Here is a 19,651-nt window from a genome sequence, read left to right as displayed (position 1 = left end):
ATAGCAACACACACGCCTCCACTGACAGATGGGTAATGGCTGTGCACGAGGTACATTGGCCAGGAATTGAACCCAGGTCTCCCACATGGAAAGTGAGAATTCTACCACTGAACCGTCACTGTCCCCATCCACATCATGTTCAGCAGTGTGATCTCCTGGGAGTCCAGAGCCTTCCCTAAAATCCCATTCCCAGCTCTCCTGTTGCAGAGCTGAGCACAGGGCCAGGCAGACAAGGACTGAGGGGTAGGAGGGGTGTTTTGGGACCAATATAAATAATAAGTCTTGGGTCAGGTCTGGGTCTGGGTCTAGCACTCTTTTGGAGCTGCAAGAGCAACAGGATCCCTGAAAACTAGTGTACAGGTGCTGGGTTCATGTGCTTTCTAGGCAACAGCTCTTTTACCTTTCACAGCCCTGAGGGAAGGATTGTTATCCCCATTTCACTGAGGAGGAAACTAAGGTTTAGAGCAGTGAAGTGACTCACTTTTACATAGCAAGTGGCAGAGCTGGGATTCAAACCTAGGTCTAGTTGCTCTAATCTGAAGGAATCCAAAAGCTATGGAATCTTTCCCCCACCCAGCTATAAACTCACCACCAAAATGGTTCATCAGATGCTTGGATGTGTCAATCTATTTACTAGAACTGGCTGCTAGAGGAACCCCATACCACACCATTAGAGCAGGAACTGGATGATGAATGGAGGGGTAGGTAATGACAGTGGAGGCATGTGTAAGGCTCCCTCATTTGTGGGAGCTAAGGTAAGTCTAGTCTGGTCATCCAGGCTAAGGGCAGGCAGAGGGGAGGGCTGGGGATGGCTGGACTCAGCCAATGAGTAGCAGGATCAGGGCCAGGCGGAACAGGAGGGGCCCTGTCCCATAGGGCTCACTCCTCAACCCCACTCATGGCCTTAGCATAGAACCTCGCCACCTCTTCATTGGGGTTGCCCTGGGCTGGATCGAACCACATCTGGATGCAGCGGCCACTCCCTCGGCTGTAGTTGCTGGCCTTATAGGAGTGACTCCAGAGGCCCTCGCACAGGTCAGCAGGTGTGGGGAAGTAGAACTCAAATGTGTGGCAGGTGGTCCCGACTGGACACTTGTTAACTCCTGCAGAGGGAGAGATGGTAGACACAGACTTTCAGCCCCTGGGCCCACAGCTCATTTCTGGCTGTCCCCAGATATCCTCACCCCACCCCAAATCCTCAAAATCCCCTTTCCTGAACCTCACCTCTATCTCCCAACCCCCAGGCTCTCACCTGAGGTCCAATCCCAACCCCTGTGCCAGTTGGTCTTGCAGGTGTAAGAGGTGCGACAGGCCTCCCACCAGCTCTGACAGTCCTCTTTGCACAGGGGCACGTCCAGAAAACGCTCTTTGCGCCAGCGCTGGTTCACCTGGGTTGGAGGTGGAAAGGAAGGGCTCCTTTCAGCCAAGGATGTTGGCAGCCACAGCCTGCAAGGGGAGCAAGCTGGAGGGCAGCCTGTTGGAGTGGGATGAGGGAGACACTGTACCTGTTTGATCCAGGGCCCCACGTTGGGGGAGCACTCATAGAGACAGTTGTCCTGGATAAAGTGGCGCTTACAGTCAGGCTCCATCTTACCACAGTGGTCCCAGTTAAAGTTATACAGGCGGGAGATGTCCTTGTGCAGCTCCTGGCTGGTGTTCACCGAGCAGCACGCGTTCTTCCTCCAGGGACTGCACTGGGGGGTGGGGGGAGACACAGGGCTAAGCCTTCCCCTGCCACAGCCATCTGCCACCTCCAACCTCTCCCTGCTTGATTCTTGTTCCCCTGCCCCAGGTAGGTTGTCCCAGGGAATGCTCACTGTGAGGACCCCTCTGTACTTGACCTCCAAGAACCCCCATCTTAGAGGAGATACAATTACATGTAAAAAATAATTATTGAGCACTTACTGTATGCCCAATAATTATTTTTTATTGTTTTAGATGCTGGGAGTACAGCAGAGAACAAAACAGACAGAAATATGCCTTCAGAGAACTTACGTTCTAGCCAGGGAAGACAGACAATGAAACACGGAAACATAAATTTTGTCAGATTATGATAAATGATATAGAGAAAATTAAAGCAGGGACTGGGGAGTATAGGGGAATTGTTGAAATTTTAAATGTTGTGGTTGAGAAAAGCCTCATTGGAAGGTGACATTTGAACACAGACTTAAAGGAGAAGAGTGCAGTAAAAGTGTTGACTAAATGTACTCTTCTGGACAAGTAGTAAGATCTGTACCCCGGGGGCTGGCCAGTGCCAGACATATAGGGGAAAAAAACAAAACCAAACCCATTGCCTTGGAATCAATTCTGACTCATGGAAGTCCCATGTGTTACAGAGTAGAACTGCGCTCCACAGGTTTTTCTTGACTGTAATCTTTACGGAAATGGATTGTCAGTTCTTTCTCCTGCAGTGCCACTGGGTGGGTTTGAACCACCAACCTTTAGGTTAGTAGCTGAGAGCAAACAGTTTACAACACCCAGGGACCTTAGACACTAGAAGGCCCTCAAAAATATTTGCTGATGATGAAGGGTAAGACAGTACATGATACTGGAGAAGTCAGCACAACTTAACCAAGGCAAGGTCACGGAAGCGTCATAGACACATCCAAACTCCCTGAGGGACCGAATTACTGGGCTGAGGGCTGGGGACCATAGTATTGGGGGACATCTAAGTCAATTGGCGTAACACAGTTTATAAAGAAAATGTTCTACATCCTACTTTGATGAGTAGCATCTGGGGTCTTAAAAGCTTGTGAGCGGCCATCTAAGATACTCCACTGGTCCCACCCCATCTGGAACAAGGGAAAAGGAAGAAAACCAAAAACACAAGGGAAAGATTAGTCCAAAGGACTAATGGACCACAACCACCACAGCCTCCACCAGACTGAGTCCAGCACAACTAGATAGTGCCCGGCTACCACCAACAACTGCTTTGACAGGGATCAAAATAGAGGGTCCTGGACAGAGCTGGAGAAAAATGTAGAACAAAATTCTAAGTCACAAAAAAAGACCAGACTTACTGGTCTGACAAAAACTGGAGAAAACCTTGAGAGTATGGCCCCCGGACACCCTTACAGCTCAGTAATGAAGTCACTCCTGAGGTTCACCCTTCAATCAAAGATTAGACAGGTCTATAAAACAAAACAAAACTAAATGGGCACACCAGCCCAGGGTCAAGGACAAGAAGGCAGGAGGGGACAGAAAAGCTGGTAGTGGGAAACCCAAGGCCAAGAAAGGGAGAGTGTTGACATGTCGTGGGGTTGACAACCAATGTCACAAAATAATGTGTATTAATTGTTTAATGAGAAACTAATTTGTTGTGTGAACTTTCATCTAAAGTACAATTAAAAAAATTTTGCTGAAAATATAAATGATAAACCTATTTATGGTTTCCTAAATCGAGAGCCTAACATCATCTTACATATAGACACCCTGTATTTTATAAGTTTTTAATATAGACTGAATTTTCGAGGACTGCAAATATCGTGCAATAGAAGGCTATATTATATGTTTTGTTTTACTGGAGTCATTCAATACTTCAGAAAATTGTGTCAACAATGGCAGTGCTGCTTATTGTATCTTATAGCATTTAAGTTGCCATTAGAACACACTTGTACCAATCTTTGGAGTCCCTGGGTAGTGCAAATGGTTAAGCACTTGGCTTTTGTTGTTGTTAGGTGCTGTCGGGTCAGTTCTGACTCATAGCGACCCTGTGTACAACAGAATGAAACACTGCCCAGTCCTGTGCCATCCTCACAATCATTGCTATGTTTGATCCCATTGTTACAGCCACTGTGTCAATCTATCTTGTTAAGGATCTTCCTCTTTTTCACTGACCCTCTACATTACCAAGCATGATGTCCTTCTCCAGGGACTGGTCCCTCCTGATAACCTGTCCAAAGTATGTGAGACGAAGTCTTGCCATCCTCGTTTTTAATTTCTGGCTGCACTTCTTCCAAAACAGATTTGTTTTTCTTCTGGCAGTCCATGGTATATTCAATATTCTTTGCCAACACCATAATTCAAAGACATCAATTCTTCTTTGGTCTTCCTTATTCATTGTCCAGCTTTTGCATGCGCGTGAGGTGATTGATAAGACCATGGTCTGGGCCAAGCACACCTTAGTCCTCAAAGTGACATCTTTGCTTTTTAACGCTTTAAAGAGGTCTTTTGCAGAAGATTTGCCCAATGCAATACGTCGTTTGATTTACTGACTGCTGCTTCCATGGGCGTTGATTGTGGATCCAGGTAAAATGAAGTCCTTGACAACTTCAATATTTTCTCCATTTATCATGATGGTGCTTATTGGTCCAGTTGTGAGGATTATTGTTTTCTTCATGTTGAGGAGTAATCCCTACTGAAGGCTGTAGTCTTTGATTTTCATCAGTAAGTGCTTCGAGACCTCTTTGCTTTCAGTAAGCAAGGTTGTGTCATCTGCATATTACAGGTTGTTAATGAGTCTTCTTCCAATCCTGATGTCCTGTTCTTCTTCATATAGTCCAGCTTCTTGGATTATTTGCTCAGCATTCAGATTGAATAAGAATGGTCAAAGGATAGAACCCTGACACACATCCTTCCTGACTTCAAACCACACAGCATCCCCTTGTTCTGTTTGAACCACTGCCTTTTTGTCTATGTACACGTTACACACGAGCACGATGAAGTGTTCTGGAATTTCCATTCTTCAGAATGTTATCCATAATTTGTTATGATCCATACAGTTGAATGCCTTTGCATAGTCAATAAAACACAGGTAAACACCTTTCTGGTATTATCTGCTTTCAGCCAAGATCCATCTCACATCAGTAATGACATCACTCGTTCCACATCCTTTCTGAATCTGGCTTGAATTTCCGGCAGTTCCCTGTCAATGTACTGCTGCAACCATTTTTTAATTATCTTCAGCAAAACTTTACTTATGTGTGATATTAATGATATCGTTCAATAATTTCCACATTCTATTGGATCACCTTTCTTTTGAATGGGCACAAATATGGATCTCTTCCAGTCAGCTGGCCAAGTAGGTGTCTTCCAAATTTCTTGGCATAGACAAGTGAGTGCTTCCAGCATTGCATCCATTTGTTGAAACATCTCAGTTGTTATTCCATCAATTCCTGGAGATTCGTTTTTCACCGATACCTTCAGTGCAGCTTGGACTTCTTCCTTCAACACCAAACACTTGGCTACTAACTGAAAAGCTGGCAGTTTGAACCCACCCAGAAGAGCCCTGGTGGCGGAGTGGTTAAGAGCTCGCCTGCTTACCAAAAGTCAGCAGTTCAAATTCATCAGCTCCTCCTTGGAAACCCTATGGAACAGTTCTGCTCTGTCCTGTAGGTTTGCTATGAGTCAGAACCAACTCAACTGCACCCAACAACAACAACAGAGGTACCTTGGAAGAAAGGCCTGATGATCTGCTCACGAAAGGTCACAGCTATGAAAATTCTACAGAGTACAGTTCTACTCTGCACACATGGGGTCACCGGGAGCTTGGATTGACTTGACGGCGGTTGCTGTTTTTTTTTTTCAAATCAATCTTCATCTGTAGTTGCTCCATTCATAGTGATTTTGTAAACAGAAGCAAGCATGTGCAATTTCACAATCCCTGGGTGGTGCAACAGTTAAGTACAGTAGCTGGCAGCTAATCAGAAGATTGGAGGTTGGAGTCCACCCAGAGTCACTTCAGAAGGAAGGCCTGGCTATTTATTTCCAAAAAATCAGTCACTGAAAACCCTATAGAGCACAGTTCTACTCTGACACACATGGGGTTCCCATGAGTCAGCATCAACTTTATGGCAACTGGTTTGGTTTCTAATGTAGTCATACCAGAGAATTTACATATTGAAATATTTTATTATAAATTAGTTTGTTTGCTTCTCCTTTGTATTACAGATAGAACATTAAGTTGGTATTTTAAAATTATATGTGCAAATAGGTTCCATGAGCTCTGAATTTCACTCTAGGATAGTAAAGAGTCTAAAGAATATTTGTCATGAAAATAAAACATTGAGACTAATGGGGTTGTGATCCACTGACATAAATTTTATAGAAAGGTGGAACGCACAGCACCTCTGCCCTCTATCTCTGTGGTAAAGGGTCTTCTCCTCCTCGAGTTCTGGCCCTTCAAGGGACTGGCATGTAGTGAAGGTAGAAAGAGCCATCCTCCCCTACAGTTTCTCACCCTCCAAATCCCTAGAGGAAGCTTCTCCAGTCTTCCCCCTATTCCACCACAAGGGCTGGTCATGTCCAATTCCTATGTGTGCCCATATGCTTCTCTGGGGCTCAGTTTCCTCACTTGTGTATTTTGGAAGAGAACATCATTGACCTACATCAAAGGGCCGCTGGGAATATGAAATCATGTAGAGGAAACACATGGCACATGTTAGGTGCTCAGCAAATGACTATCCCATATTATTACTGACATGAGGTCCTTTTCGAGGGGGGCACCAGGATCACCTCAACCACCTCACCCCACCTTCATCCACTCCCACAGCAATAACTCAGGGTGTAGGGGTGTCAAACCCTTCAGCCCCTCCCTTACCACCCCAACTTCCTCTTCCTGTCAGAACCAGCCACCTCCACAGCCCAGAGCCACACTCCATTCTCACCTGGCCATGTAGCTTGTCCTCAGGGCCTGGCTTTGTCTTGTGATACTTGGCGTCCATGCAGACATTGAGCAGGTCTGTCCTGTCCCGGGTGCTGGACGTGGCAGCTACCCAGGCCACAAGTAGCAGAAGTGGTGTCGATTTCCAGGCCATGTCTTTCTGTCCCTGCAGGAGGAGTTGTGGTTAGGGAAACCAAGGTCTGAGGAAAAAGAACCCCATGCGGTGTACTTCCTTCACCTCCTGCCTCAGTCTCCCCATCTCCATAGTAATGAATGGGGTCAGACCTGTCCCTTCAGTGCTGGTGTCCTGATGCTCCCTGAAGTTGGAGATAAGAAGGTTGGCAAGGGGGGTTCCCCCAACACATAGGAAATGATACTGAAATAGGAAGTTGTGGTTTTTAAACAGCTTTGGAAACCCTGGTGGCATAGTGGTTAAGAGCTATAGCTGCTAACCAAAAGGTTGGCAGTTCATATCTACCAGGTGCTCCTTAGAAACTCTATGGGGCAGTTCTGCTCCGTCCTGTAGGGTTGCTATGAGTTGGAATAAACTCAGTGGCAATGGGTTTGCTTCCTCAAATGTTTTTCTTCCCTAGTTTCTGAAATGCATTCCATCTCTCTACCCCATCGTGACTCTGACATTCTCGGTTCTCTCTGGCAAAAATACCAGCTCCCCACCCTATCCTCCGAAAAACAAACACAGAGACCCTTGGGTCTGAGGTACAGCAGAAACGTCCCCTGTGTTAGAGCAGTCAACCAAATGAGTACTTGGAGTTGTGGGAGGCACCTGGCCAAAAGTGACAGCCCCCCCTCCTCTGTTCATGCTACCCTTACCCCCCATTCATTACAGATATGTCTTTTTGGGCTTCGTCACTGAAGTACCTAAGAGTTTATCATGGAATCCCTTTCCTCTTAGTCACCATCTCCCACGTTCAGTTGGCTACCAAGCCCTGGCAAGGGTCCCTCCAAAAACCTTTCTGAAATTCACTCCCCATGGCTCTGGGTTTGGGTTTAGATCTTCCCTCCTCCAATTTTTCTCCCTCCAAGTCTCCTTCCCCACAGAAGCCTGAGTGATCTTTCTAAAGAAAGATATGTCCCTCCCGTACACACAAGCCTACCGTGTCTCTTGTCACCCTTCCCTCCTTAGGGCACTTGCCTGAACCTCCTTTGCTGCCCTGAGCACACTCTGCTGTGTCTGGGTTGGCCTCTCTCCAGGCTGGCAACAGCTCCAGGCCCTTGGACTATCCCCAGTGGGGTCTCTGTCCTCAGTGTAGGACAGACTATAAAAGCTGTGGTAAGAACACAATGTAATTTCCTCTTCAGGTGTTCTCCTTTTGTTCTTCCTTCCCTAACCATCCAGACTCCACCCTCTTCAAGGTTCCATTAGTCTGTCCATTTATTCATTCTTGTTTTCATTCATCTCCTGTTGCTTCACGCACATCAGGATCCACACATTTAACATTCATCAAAATCTACAGAATCTCTTATCTCCAAGAGAGAATCTGAATTTTAAGGTGTACCAAGTGGTTCTTAGGGTAAGGCTAGCCTGGTGGAGACAAGGCCTGGTGGAGAAGAATCCAGACTTTAAGGTTAGGCCAAAGGAACCATGATAGTTCTATCCCTTGCACAAATTTAGGAAAAACCACTGAATCTTACTGAGCTTTAGTTTTGTCACCAGAAAATTATTGAGAATTACATATGGAGAACCTTGGCACATACTGAGTGGGCTTAAATGACAGCTATCACGTTCATTTATGAGCATCCAGTTGAACACAGGTGGAAGGTGAGGTACAGAAGCCAAGGAATTTGCTCAGGGTCACAGAGGAAAAAAAATTGTCTCAAAAGTGATAAATGAATGGAACCGGGGAACTCGGGATGGAAAGGGAAAGGGGGAGAGTGCTGACACAATGCCGGAATTGCAACTAATGTCATGAAACAATTGTTGTATAAATTTTTTAATGATAAACTAATTTGCTCTGTAAACTTTCACCTAAAGCACAATAAAAAACAGATAAAAATGATGAATGACAATATTTCACCATCCAATATTTCTGAAAACATAGTTAAGCAACTTTTAATCACTTGTTTTAAATAGAACTTTGTTGATGTTTCTACCAAGTGGTAGTACCATATTTCATCAAATCTGAGTCACTGTCTATTGTAAGACACACCATTCTTTAATGTACCACTAAGAAAGAAAAAATACTTCCAAATAAATCAACACAATGCTTTCTTATCACATCAATTATAAGATGCATTCCAACTTCAGAGATGTTGAGAGGTGAAAAATGTACACCTGAGAATTACTGCAATATTATTTGCCTCGCTAACAGGCCAACTTTAAGGACCAGTTCAAAGTATTGAAGTCAAATGGCTATTTAAAGATCCTTTATCCTGATCGGGACATTTTTGCCATCTGAGTTCAGAACTCTGAGGGGCATTTTGAGCCCCTAGAGAACTAAGTATCCTTGTGGTGGCATCACCATGGTGACATGATCCTTCAAGGTGAGAACCTGTAGTGGTGGTTTGACATCAGTGATCCCCATTTAGAGATTTTGGAGATGGTTGTGGTACCAAAGATGTTTTGTGTCTGAGGGGCCATCGTTATGTGTTGATTTGTGTACCTGCAAAAGATACGTTCAAGTCCTAACCACCTGCACCGGTGAACGTTACCTTATTTGGAAATAGCGTCTTTACATATGTAATTAGTTAACATGAGGTCACACTTGAGTAGGGTGAGCTCTAATTCAACATGATTGGTGTCCTTATAAGAAGAGAATAGACACAGACACACACAGGGAAAAACGCCACGTGATGACTGGGGCAGAGATTGAAACTACGCTGCCACAAGCCAGGGAAGGCTTAGGGTTACCAGAAGCTGTAAGAGGCAAGAAAAGATCTTCCCCTAGAGACTTAGAGGGAGCACGGATCTGCTAACACCTTGGTTTCGGACTTCTAGCTTTCAGAACTGTGAGAGAATAAATTTGTTTTAAGCCACTCAGTTTGTAGTACTTTGTTATGGCAGCCATAGGCAACTAATACCACCATGAAAGCTCCAAAAAGTAGAATAGAGTATCAGCCCACAGGTGTCCGTCTGTGTTCCTGGGTCAAAGCAGCTGTGAAATTCCATAGGCTGGAGGCAGATTTGTGGCTCAGAGACCTCTGAGTGTTTGTTATGTGTCTGAGAGATCATCAAAGTACCTAGGGGGAAAAATCCGGCCAGGTGAGCAAATGACCATTGCAGAACTGTGATTACCTATATTTGTCTTTACTTATAGGAGGAAATTTCCAGTGTTTGGCCACTGTGCAGTGCTCAAGATCATGGCTGCTTTATCATCCTGGATCCCTGAGTGACTATGAGGAACAAAACTCCCAGCCAACCCACAATGGACCTGGAACACAATTTGTTCTTTAAGCCGCTAAGATTTGAGATTTGTTTGTTTTGTTACCACAGCATACTACCACATTAGGTACAATTGCCATCCAGTTGACTTGGACTCATGGTGACCCCATGTGTGTCAGAGTAGAACTGTGCTCTGTAAGATTTTCAATGGCTGATTTTTTTTTAAGTAGATGGCCAGGCTCTTCTTCCCAAGCACCTCCAGGTAGACTCAAACTTCCAACCTTGCGTTTAGCAGCAGAGCCTGTTAACCGTTTGCACCACCCAGAGACTCTGCCACGGCATAACCTTGGCAATTCTGACTGAAAAACCAAGTAATATTAAAACTTGATACATACTGGTTAACAGTCTTAATACAGAAGATGTATGAGTCAGGGTAGGTGAAGTTATACAGCTATACCAAACAATCTTAGAATCTAAGTGGCTTAAAACAATAAAACATTTTTTTTTTTAGGGCGGAGAGGACTCATGCTAAATGTCAATCACAGGTGCAATGGAGGCTCTGTTCCACATTTCCTCACTCTGGAATCCAGGCTGAAGGAGCAGCCACCATTTTGAATGTTGCTTAGTCACTGTGGCAGGAAAGAGAGTTCTGGAGAGACTCACACTAGCAATTAAATTCTCTGGCCTAGAAGCGATTTTTGAAATTTTTTAAAAAATATTTCAGAAAAAAAAAGAAAGATATAAATAAGGTAAGTGTTACAAAACCTTGATAATGCTTGACTTTGTGTTAGTATACAGGGATTCATTATACTACTATTCTTTTATGTGTTGAAATTTTTCATAAAACCCATTTTTTAAAGTACTTTGTAACCACAGAAATGTGTTTTTACATACTTTTGTCTGTATCAGTCATTAGAACTCCTATGGAGCACTCTGACACACATGGGGTCGCCATGAGTCGGAACTGACCAGACAGCAACTAGTTTTTTGTTTTTGTTGATATGTAAACATATTTGTTCTGCACACCACTTGATTTAACAGGCTAAAATCAATGCAGTAACATTGTCTTATAGGATGCTTGATAAGATTAATGCTATTTTATTTTTTAAATAATTAATAGATTTTCTTTTTAGTACAGTTTTAGATTTGTAGAATAACTGATCAAATACTACATGTTGTTGTGTACTGCCAGTCAATACCGACTCATAGTATATATCCACATATCCACCACCTCCTGATTCTCCCCCCAGAGTTTCCTCTATTATTAATATTTTGCATTAGTGTGGTACATTTGTTACAATAAATGAACCAACATTGATACATTGTTATTAACTATAATCCATAGTTTACATTAAGGTTCCTGCTTTGTGTTGTACAGTTCTATGGGTTTTGAAAACTTCATAATGGTATGTATTCATCATTACAGCTTCACAGAGAATAGTTTCACCACCCTAAAAATCACTTATTCACTCCTACCTTGCCTCCCCCTGAATCCCTGGCAACTACTGATCTTTTTACTACCTCTATAGTTTTGCCTTTCTAGTATGACATATAGTTGGAATCATACAGTATGTAAACTTTTTAGACTGGCTTCTTTCACTTAACAGATACATTTAAGGTTCCTCTACATCTTTTTTGGGGCTTGATAGTTCATTTATTTTTATCTCTGAATAATATTCCATTGTATGGATGTACCATAGTTTGTTTATCCATTCACCTATTGAAGGACATCTTGATTGCCAGTGTTTGGTGATTATGAATAAGCTGCTGTAAACAGTTTAGGAGGCTAGAAGTCCAAATTCAGGATGCTGGCTCTAGGGGAAAGCTTTCTCTCTCTGTTGGCTTTGGAGGAAGGTCCTTGTCTCTTCTGAGCTCTTGCTCCTGGGCGATCTTCATGTGCTTGGCATCTCTCTTCCCCCATCTCTGCTTTGCTCACTTATTTAACCTCTTTTATATCTCGAAAGAGATTGACTCAAGGTACACCCTACACTAATCCTGCCTTATTAACATAACAAAGACAACCCATTCCAAAGCGATGTACCATCCTAAAACCCACAAGTAGTGTACAAGTGTTCTGATTCTCCACATCCTCACCAATACTTGTTACTATTTGGCTTTTTTATCCTAGCCATCCTTGTAGATGTGAAGCAGTATCTCACTGTGGTTTTGATTTGCACTTCCCTGGTGGCTAGTGATGTTGAGTATCTGTCATGTGCTTATTGGCCATTTGTATATTTTCTTTTCTTTGGAGAAAATTCTATTCAAATCCTTTGTCTATTTTTTAAAATTGGGTTATTTGTCTTATTATTATTGAGTTCTAAGAGTTCTTTATATATTCTAGATACAAGTTCCTTATCAAATACATGATTAGCAAATATTTTCTCCCCATTCTGTGGGTTGTCTTTTCATCTTCTTGATGGTGTCCTTTGTGCACAGAAGTTTTAAATTTTGGTGAAGTCCAATTTATCTATTTTTTCTTTTGTCACTATGCTTTTGGTGTCATATCTAAGAAGCCATAGCCCAAAGTCACAGAAATTTACCTGTAAGTTTTTTTCTAAGAGTTTTCTAGTTTTCACCTTTACATTTAGGTTTCTGATCCATCTTGAGTTAATTTTTATATGTGGTGTGAGGTAGAGGTCCAAGTTCATTCTTTTGCATGTGGATATCCAGTTCTCCCAGCACCATTTGTTCAAAAGACTATTCTTTCTCCATTGAATTATCTTGGCACCCTTGTCAAAAATCTGGATTCTCAATTCTAACTTATGCCAGTACCACCTATCTTGATTACTGTAACTTTATAGTAAATTTTGAAATTAGGAAACATGAGTCCTCTAATTTTTCAAGATTATTTTGGCTATTCTGGGTCCCTTGCATTTCCATATGAATTTTAGTATCAGATTGACAATTTTCGCAAAAATGCCAACTGGGATTTTGAGAGGTATTGAGTTGAATCAGTAGTGATCTAGCAGTGAATATTGCCATCTTAACAGTATTAAGTCTTTTGAGCCATGAACGTGGAATTTCTTTTCATTTATTTAGGTCTTTGATTTCTTTCAATAATGTTTTGTGGTTTTCAGTGTCCAAGTTTTGCACTTCCTTGGTTAAATTCATTCCTAAGTATTTTTTTTATGCTATTATGAATGGAATTGTTTTCTTAAATTCATTTTCAGATTGTTCATTGACAGTGTATAGAAATACAATTAATTTTTATATATTTATCTAGTATCCTGTAGACTTGCTGGACTCATTCATTAGTTATAATAATTATAATAATTAGTTATAATAATAATGTAGATTCCTTAGGATTTTCCATACACAATATCGTATTATCTGTAAATAGAAATAATTTTACTTCTTGATTTCCAATCTGGATGCCTTTTATTTCTTTTTCTTGTCTAAAAGCCCTAACTAGACGCTTAGTACAGTATTGAATAGACATGGTAACAGTGGATATCCTTGTCTTACCCTGATCTTTTTTTTGGAGGGGGTAGGAATTTTTTTTTTTTTATTGTGCTTTAGGTGAAGGTTTATAGAGCAAATTAGTTTCTCATTAAGCAATTAATACACATATTGTTTTGTAACATTGGTTGCCAACCTCGCATGTCAACACTTTCCCCTTCTCAACCTTGGGTTCCCCATTTCCACTCGTCCAGCTTTCCTATCCCCTCCTGCCTTCTTGTTCTTGCCCCTGGGCTGGTGTGCCCATTTAGTCTCGTATACATGGGTGAGCTACCTGTATTACTGTTTGTTTTATGGACCTGTCTAATCTTTGGCTGAAGGGTGAACCTCAGGAGTGACTTCAGTACTGAATTAAAAGGATTTCTGGGGGCCATACTCTTGAGGTTTCTCCAGTCTATGTCAGACCAGTAAGTTTGGTCTTTTTTTGTGAGTTATAATTTTGTTCTACATTTTTCTCCACCTCTGTCCAGGACCCTCTATTGTGATCCCTGTCAGAGTAGTCGGTGGTGGTAGCCAGGCACCACCTAGTTATGCTGGACTCAGTCTGGTGGAGGCTGTGGTAGTGTGGTCCATTAGTCCTTCTGACTAATCTTTCCCTTGTGTCTTTGGTTTTCTTCATTCTCCCTCGCTCCAGATGGGGTGGGACCAGTAGATAAATCTTAGATGGCTGCTCACAAGCTTTTAAGACCCAAGACACTACTCACCAAGGTAGGATGCAGAACATTTTCCATATAAACTTATTCCTGATCTTAAGGGAAAAGCAGTTAGTCTCTCACTATTGAATGTGATATAGCTGTGAATTTTTCATAGATGTTCTTTATCAGGTTGAAGAAGTTCCTTTCTATTCCAAGCTTGTTCAGTGTTTTTTGTTATGAAAGGAGGTTGGATTTCAACAAATATTTTTTCTGTATCAGTTGATATGATCATGTGGTTTTGAGCTTTATTCTAGTAATATGGTGTATTACATTGATTTTTGGACATTAAACCAGCTTGTATTTCTGGGATAAATTCCATTTGGTAATGGTGTATAATCCTTCTTATATGTTGCTAAATTTGTTAGTATTTTGTTGAGGAGATTTGCATCTTTATTGAAAAGGAATATTGGTCTGTAGTTTTCTTGCGCTGTCTTTGTCTAGTTTTGTATCAGGGTAATACTAGCCCCATAGAATGAGTTGGAAAATGTTTCCTCCTCTTCTCTTCTGGAAGAGTTTATGAAGAATTGGTATTATTTCTTCTTTAAATGGTTGATAGAATTCACCAGTGAGACATGTGGGCCTAAGTTTTTCTCACTGAGCAAGCTCTGAATCAGGTCAAATAAAGACTAGCCCTGTGAGTGGGACTTTTACAAGGAGCTGCCAGATTGGTCAAACAGTGACAATTCTTTGGGGATGGAGCTTTTTGAGGATCTCCAAACCCATTCTTCCCCCTTTAGCGGCTGCTTTGTTGTTGTTGTTAGTTGACTCATGGTGACTCCATGTGTGCAGAATAGAACTGCTCCGTAGAGTTCTCAAGGCTGTGATCTTTCTGAAGCAGATCACCAGGCCTGTCTTCCGAGGTGGCTGTGAATGAGTTCAAACCTCCAACCTTTTGGCTAGTAGTTGCACACCTAATGGTTTGCACCACCCAGGGACCAGCCTTAGTGCCTGCTACTGTTGTTGTTGTTGTGTGCCATCGAGTAGATTCCGACTCATAGCGACCCTAGTCTGCTGGTTTTCATAGCTACTGTAGTTGTGAGAAGGAGCCCTAGTGGCGCAGTGGTTAAGCACTTGACTGCTAACCAAAGGTTTGGCGGTTCAAACCCACCAGCCTCTCCGGGGGAGAAAGATGTGGCAGTCAGCTTTGGAAACCTTATGGGAGCAGTTCTACTCTGTCCTGCACGGTAACTATCAGTCAGAATGGACTTGGTGAGAATGAGTTTGGTTTGGTTTTGGTAGTGTGAGGCTACTGATTTTGAAGGCTACTTTAGAGTTGGGGAGAGGAGGACTGAAATAAAGCAAGTCAAAATGCCACTAAGCTCATCGTTCTTATGATAGCCATTTTTCTTGAATAAATGCTCCTCAGATTGTTGAAAGCCTTTGGTTAATTTTCAGGGTTCTGAAAAAGTTGATTTTGACCATTTCCCCCCTCCAGTGTTCTTATTTCTTTTACGGAAGAGTGGATTTTCAGCCATATTTACAGAAGTGCTTTTTCAGATTAATTCTATCTTAAGAAGTAAAGTTTAAAGCTTTAAATAATGTTAGTTGCTCATAAGAAAAATGGGTTTTGAGTATATAGTCTGTTGTTAACATGAAGAAGTAAAAGCTATTTTTTTGTTTCCTGTGTTCTCCCCTGATGATGAGTTTTGGGCCTCACTCAGCCTGAATGTGAACTTTCACTTCTCAAAAAGCATATTAATTTTTGTGTTTTTGTACTGACACACATCATGCTCTCAGGTCATGATATAACATAAAAACAATAACTTCCTTATTTCTAGAGGAGTTAAAATTTAAGAAGATTGCTTGATAAGGGTGTTATAAAATATTGTTATTCTTATTAATAACACCCCCAAAACTAAAGCCATTACCCGACAACACTTTTTTCTGTTGCCCTTCTCCAAGATGAGGTCCTAAATTCAGAATAAAAAAACTATCAACCCTCATCCATTGCTGGTATGAACATAAAATGGTACAGCCACTGTGGAAAACAGTTTGGTGATTCCTCAAAAACTTGAGCATAGAACTACCATTTGACCTAGCTATTCCACTTTAGGTATATACTCAAAAGTTCTGAAAGCAGCAACGCGAACAGACACACCGGGACGGATTACCCAGTAAGTGAGGTAAGCTCATGCTTAGGGTATCAACGAGACAGGGACACCAGTTGTCCAAAGCAAAGACCCATAGATGCCAAGCAGACAGGACACAAGGAAAAACGAGTACCGCAGTAGAAGGGAACTGGCAGGGCACTAAATGAAATTGATACCAGTTTATAAATTCCGTGTATGATAACAATTGTATTTTCCTTTTCATTTTGGACCGATTGGGTATAACCTCATATTCAGTTCTCTCTCGTCGACCACATAAGGACACGCCAGTGGCACAAGAATCACATGAGTCATGACGTATTTTGTCCTGCAGCAAAAGCGAACCAACAGATTGCGCATACCCTTGAATTTGTATCATGCTCTTTGCAAGAACATTCTCGCCCCAGGTGGGTATCAGCTGTAGCCCAGTGAACTGTGAAGACGCAGCATCAAAGGATGGAAGGTGAGTGCACAAGTTTTAAAGTATTATTTCAAGACGAAAAACACTTGTGGAGATCTTTAAAGGGCCCGCCAACAAACATCGTAAGACAAATGAGTGAAATTACTTCTGCTGCCTTGTAAGTACTATTTCTTTTGCCTATCTCAGACCTAAAGAACAAAATTTCATGTTCTAAATCAATTTTTTTACTTACTAATTTTCAAGTGTAAATTTTTGTGTTAATATTCAAATTCAAATGTAAATTTTCTTTTATTTTACTTGTTTTATAAATTTTATTCATTTTCAATTATTCAGATTTATTTGCTACAGTAGAACCAAATTTAAAAAGTGACATAATTTTATATCCAGGTAAAATGAAATGGCAACAACCAAGTGGAGCACAAAAATGAAAGCCCACAGAAAATAAAAAGAAAAGGATTTGTGAATCCATAAAGATAATTCCAAAATTAACTTCCTTTCTAAACGGTAATAAATAAGAGACTTCCGTTGAACACTCTAGTTTAATGGATACAAATTGTTGTACTAATACCACTAGTGCTGCAATTACTGATAGCAATACAAATATAACAGAATTTGTTCCAAATTCTGCGTCCATTCTTCGCTGCAGTAAAAAAAAAAATTGATAATGGTGTAGAAAGTGAAACTATTTTAGAATCTGCGATTGTTGCATCTGCAGACCCCATAAATAACAGAAATACAGATCTTGCTTTGTAGAATAATTTTTCTTCTAATAACGTAAATTATTGGATTGAAAAAGGGCCAGGTGATTGTCAGCATCACAGTGGACCACTTGAAAATGTGTGTTGAAAATTTCTTGATGGTAAACAAACAAGGTTCTGTAGCCAGGATGTATTTCTAGGGTGCAAAGCTAACGGTGAAAATTATAAGAGGGAGTGGCTACTGTATTCTCCATCAGTCAGCTTTGTATATTATTTTGTTTGCAAACTATTCAGTCCTAAATAATTTTTTTTTCTGGTACTTTAGGTGAAGGTTTACAGAACAAATAGTTTCTCATTAAACAGTCAATACACATATTGTTTTATGACATTGGTTAACAACCCCACGACATGTCAACACTCTCCCTTCTCGACCTTTTTTTTTTTCAATCAGTCCTACATAATTTAATTCTTGACTTGTTATGGATGGATTTAGCAATTGGCACAACTTGAATATGATCGATAAATGTGAAAACAGTTCAATTCACAGAGATTGTATGTTGTCATAAACCAAAGATATGGTTTTGGCTTAACTCATGAACTGGAAACAACACAATGAAGAATGTCAGTACTGGAAAGCTATTTTGTAATGCGTTGTTGCTGTCATTATAACAATCGCTGAACGTGGACTATTTTTTTCAAGGAAGAAATGAAGTGTTTGAGTCTCCACAAAATGGAAATTTGGGGGGTTACTTGAACTTGTTGCACAGTTGATCCATTTTTTGCAGCTCACATCTCAAAATATGGTAACACAGGAAAGGGCAACCCATTGTATATGTCAAAAACAACACATGAAAAATTAATAAACTTAGTAAATGATAAAGTTCAATCAACTATTTTCAGTCAGATAAGTATAGCTTGATATTTCAGTTTGTCTGTAGATTCCACTCCTGATCTTTCGCATACAAATCAGCTACGTATTGTTTTAAGATATATATTTCCAACAGATGGAAAACCTGTTTAGCAATGGTCACATTTACTAGCTTAAAAAGTCATACTGGTGAAGGAATTGCAGATCAAGTATTTCACTACTTATGTCAAGTTAGCAAAACTGATTTTTCTAAATACAGACACCAGTCCTATGACAATGCTGCTCATAAGTCAGGACGTTGTGAAGGCACACAACAGAAGATTTTAGAACATAATGAATATGCCATTTTCATACCATGTGCTGTGCATTCACTTAATCTTGTACGACATAGTACAGTAGAATGTTGTCCAGAAGCAGGTGATTTTTTTTCTACTGTTCAGTTATTCTCATGTTTTACCACCTCTGCTCACTGATGGGCAGTTCTTAAAACATATTTAGGCAATGATGGAGTATTAAAATGTCTCTGTAATACACGTTGGGGAGCACATGCTGTAGCAACATGTGCAATCCTGGGATTGTACACTCAGATTCTAGATGCCTTAGAAAATATTGCTGAAGACCAGACACAAAAAGGAGATGCCAAAAGAGAAGCTGAAAACAACAAAATGCAAACACTAGAGCATGTATTTATGTTGGTCATGTGGAATAATACATTGCAACAGTCTAATCAGATGAGTCAAGCTCTCCAAGATTCAGAAGTAAATTTAAAGACAGGCACACAGATCTCTACAATCATTAAACGGGTATTTACGTAATTTAAGAGAAGATTGTGAAAACAGAACCAAAACAAATACTGTCAAATACTGATTATCAAGCAGTTCACTGTCACAGAAGCGTTAGAAAGAAACGGGGAAATGATGGAAGTGCTCCAGAAGTATCATTCAGTGCCAAAGATCAATTTCATGTAACCGCATACTATACCATTATTGACACACTTGAATATTGCATGAAAAAAGGGCAAAAGTGTATGAAGTTCTTTCAGGTAAGTTTTCCTTCTTAAACGGTGTGGCTATACCTGATGCAGAATGCATGAAGGCTTCCAGAAATTAGTGCAAACTTATCCTGATGACTTAAATACAAACCTTTATGGAGAAGTGGGACAATTTCATTCTTACATGAAAACTAAGTTTACAGATTGAGGAAAGACAATTTTTACTCATGTAGGCGTGCATGATTCCATACTAGAAGTTAAAATACAGTGCGTATTTCCCAGTGTTGAAATTGTTCTATGCATATTCCTAACTTTAATGATCACAAACTGCACAACAAAACACTCATTTTCATCCCTGAAGAGACTCAAAAACCCTCAGCATTCAACAATGATTCAAGAAATACTCGAATCATTATCCTTATTAAGTATGGAAGTAGTTACTATTTAGCAGCTTAATTGTGATGAAATCATTGAAGAATTTTTAAGAGCAA

General features: G+C 40.9%; 1 protein-coding gene across 2 annotated transcripts; it reads right to left on the bottom strand.

The window, feature by feature from the left end:
- Positions 1 to 86: 86 nt before the first annotated feature.
- On the bottom strand, positions 87 to 7,950 carry LOC101351346 (folate receptor beta). Of its 2 annotated transcripts, none has more exons than XM_004382013.3 (5): positions 7,755 to 7,950; positions 6,606 to 6,767; positions 1,506 to 1,694; positions 1,253 to 1,388; positions 87 to 1,103 (listed from the first exon to the last, which is right to left on the bottom strand). In XM_004382013.3, exons 2-5 carry the CDS (start codon positions 6,753 to 6,755, stop codon positions 880 to 882), a joined length of 699 nt encoding a protein of 232 aa, XP_004382070.2. In that variant the 5' UTR covers positions 6,756 to 6,767; positions 7,755 to 7,950; the 3' UTR covers positions 87 to 879. The 2 variants fall into 2 exon arrangements, with proteins under 2 accessions (XP_004382070.2, XP_023592253.1); XM_023736485.1 differs by lacking the exon at positions 7,755 to 7,950 and adding an exon at positions 6,887 to 6,922.
- Positions 7,951 to 19,651: the final 11,701 nt, after the last annotated feature.

This window comes from Trichechus manatus, unplaced genomic scaffold (genome assembly GCF_000243295.1).
Source record: "Trichechus manatus latirostris isolate Lorelei unplaced genomic scaffold, TriManLat1.0 scaffold00088, whole genome shotgun sequence".
Lineage (NCBI taxonomy): Eukaryota > Metazoa > Chordata > Mammalia > Sirenia > Trichechidae > Trichechus > Trichechus manatus.
Note: the sequence above shows the minus strand (reverse complement) of the source record. Positions and strands in the feature narration are given on the sequence as shown.

Coding starts and splice junctions, on each gene's coding strand:
- LOC101351346 (XM_004382013.3), bottom strand. CDS start 6,755: ATGGCCTGGAAATCGACACCACTTCTGCTACTTGTGGCCTGGGTAGCT. Junction 1,695..6,605: donor AGGACAAGCTACATGGCCAG/GTGAGAATGGAG, acceptor CCCACCCCCCAG/TGCAGTCCCTGGAGGAAGAA. Junction 1,104..1,252: donor GGGTTGGGATTGGACCTCAG/GTGAGAGCCTGG, acceptor CTCCCTCTGCAG/GAGTTAACAAGTGTCCAGTC.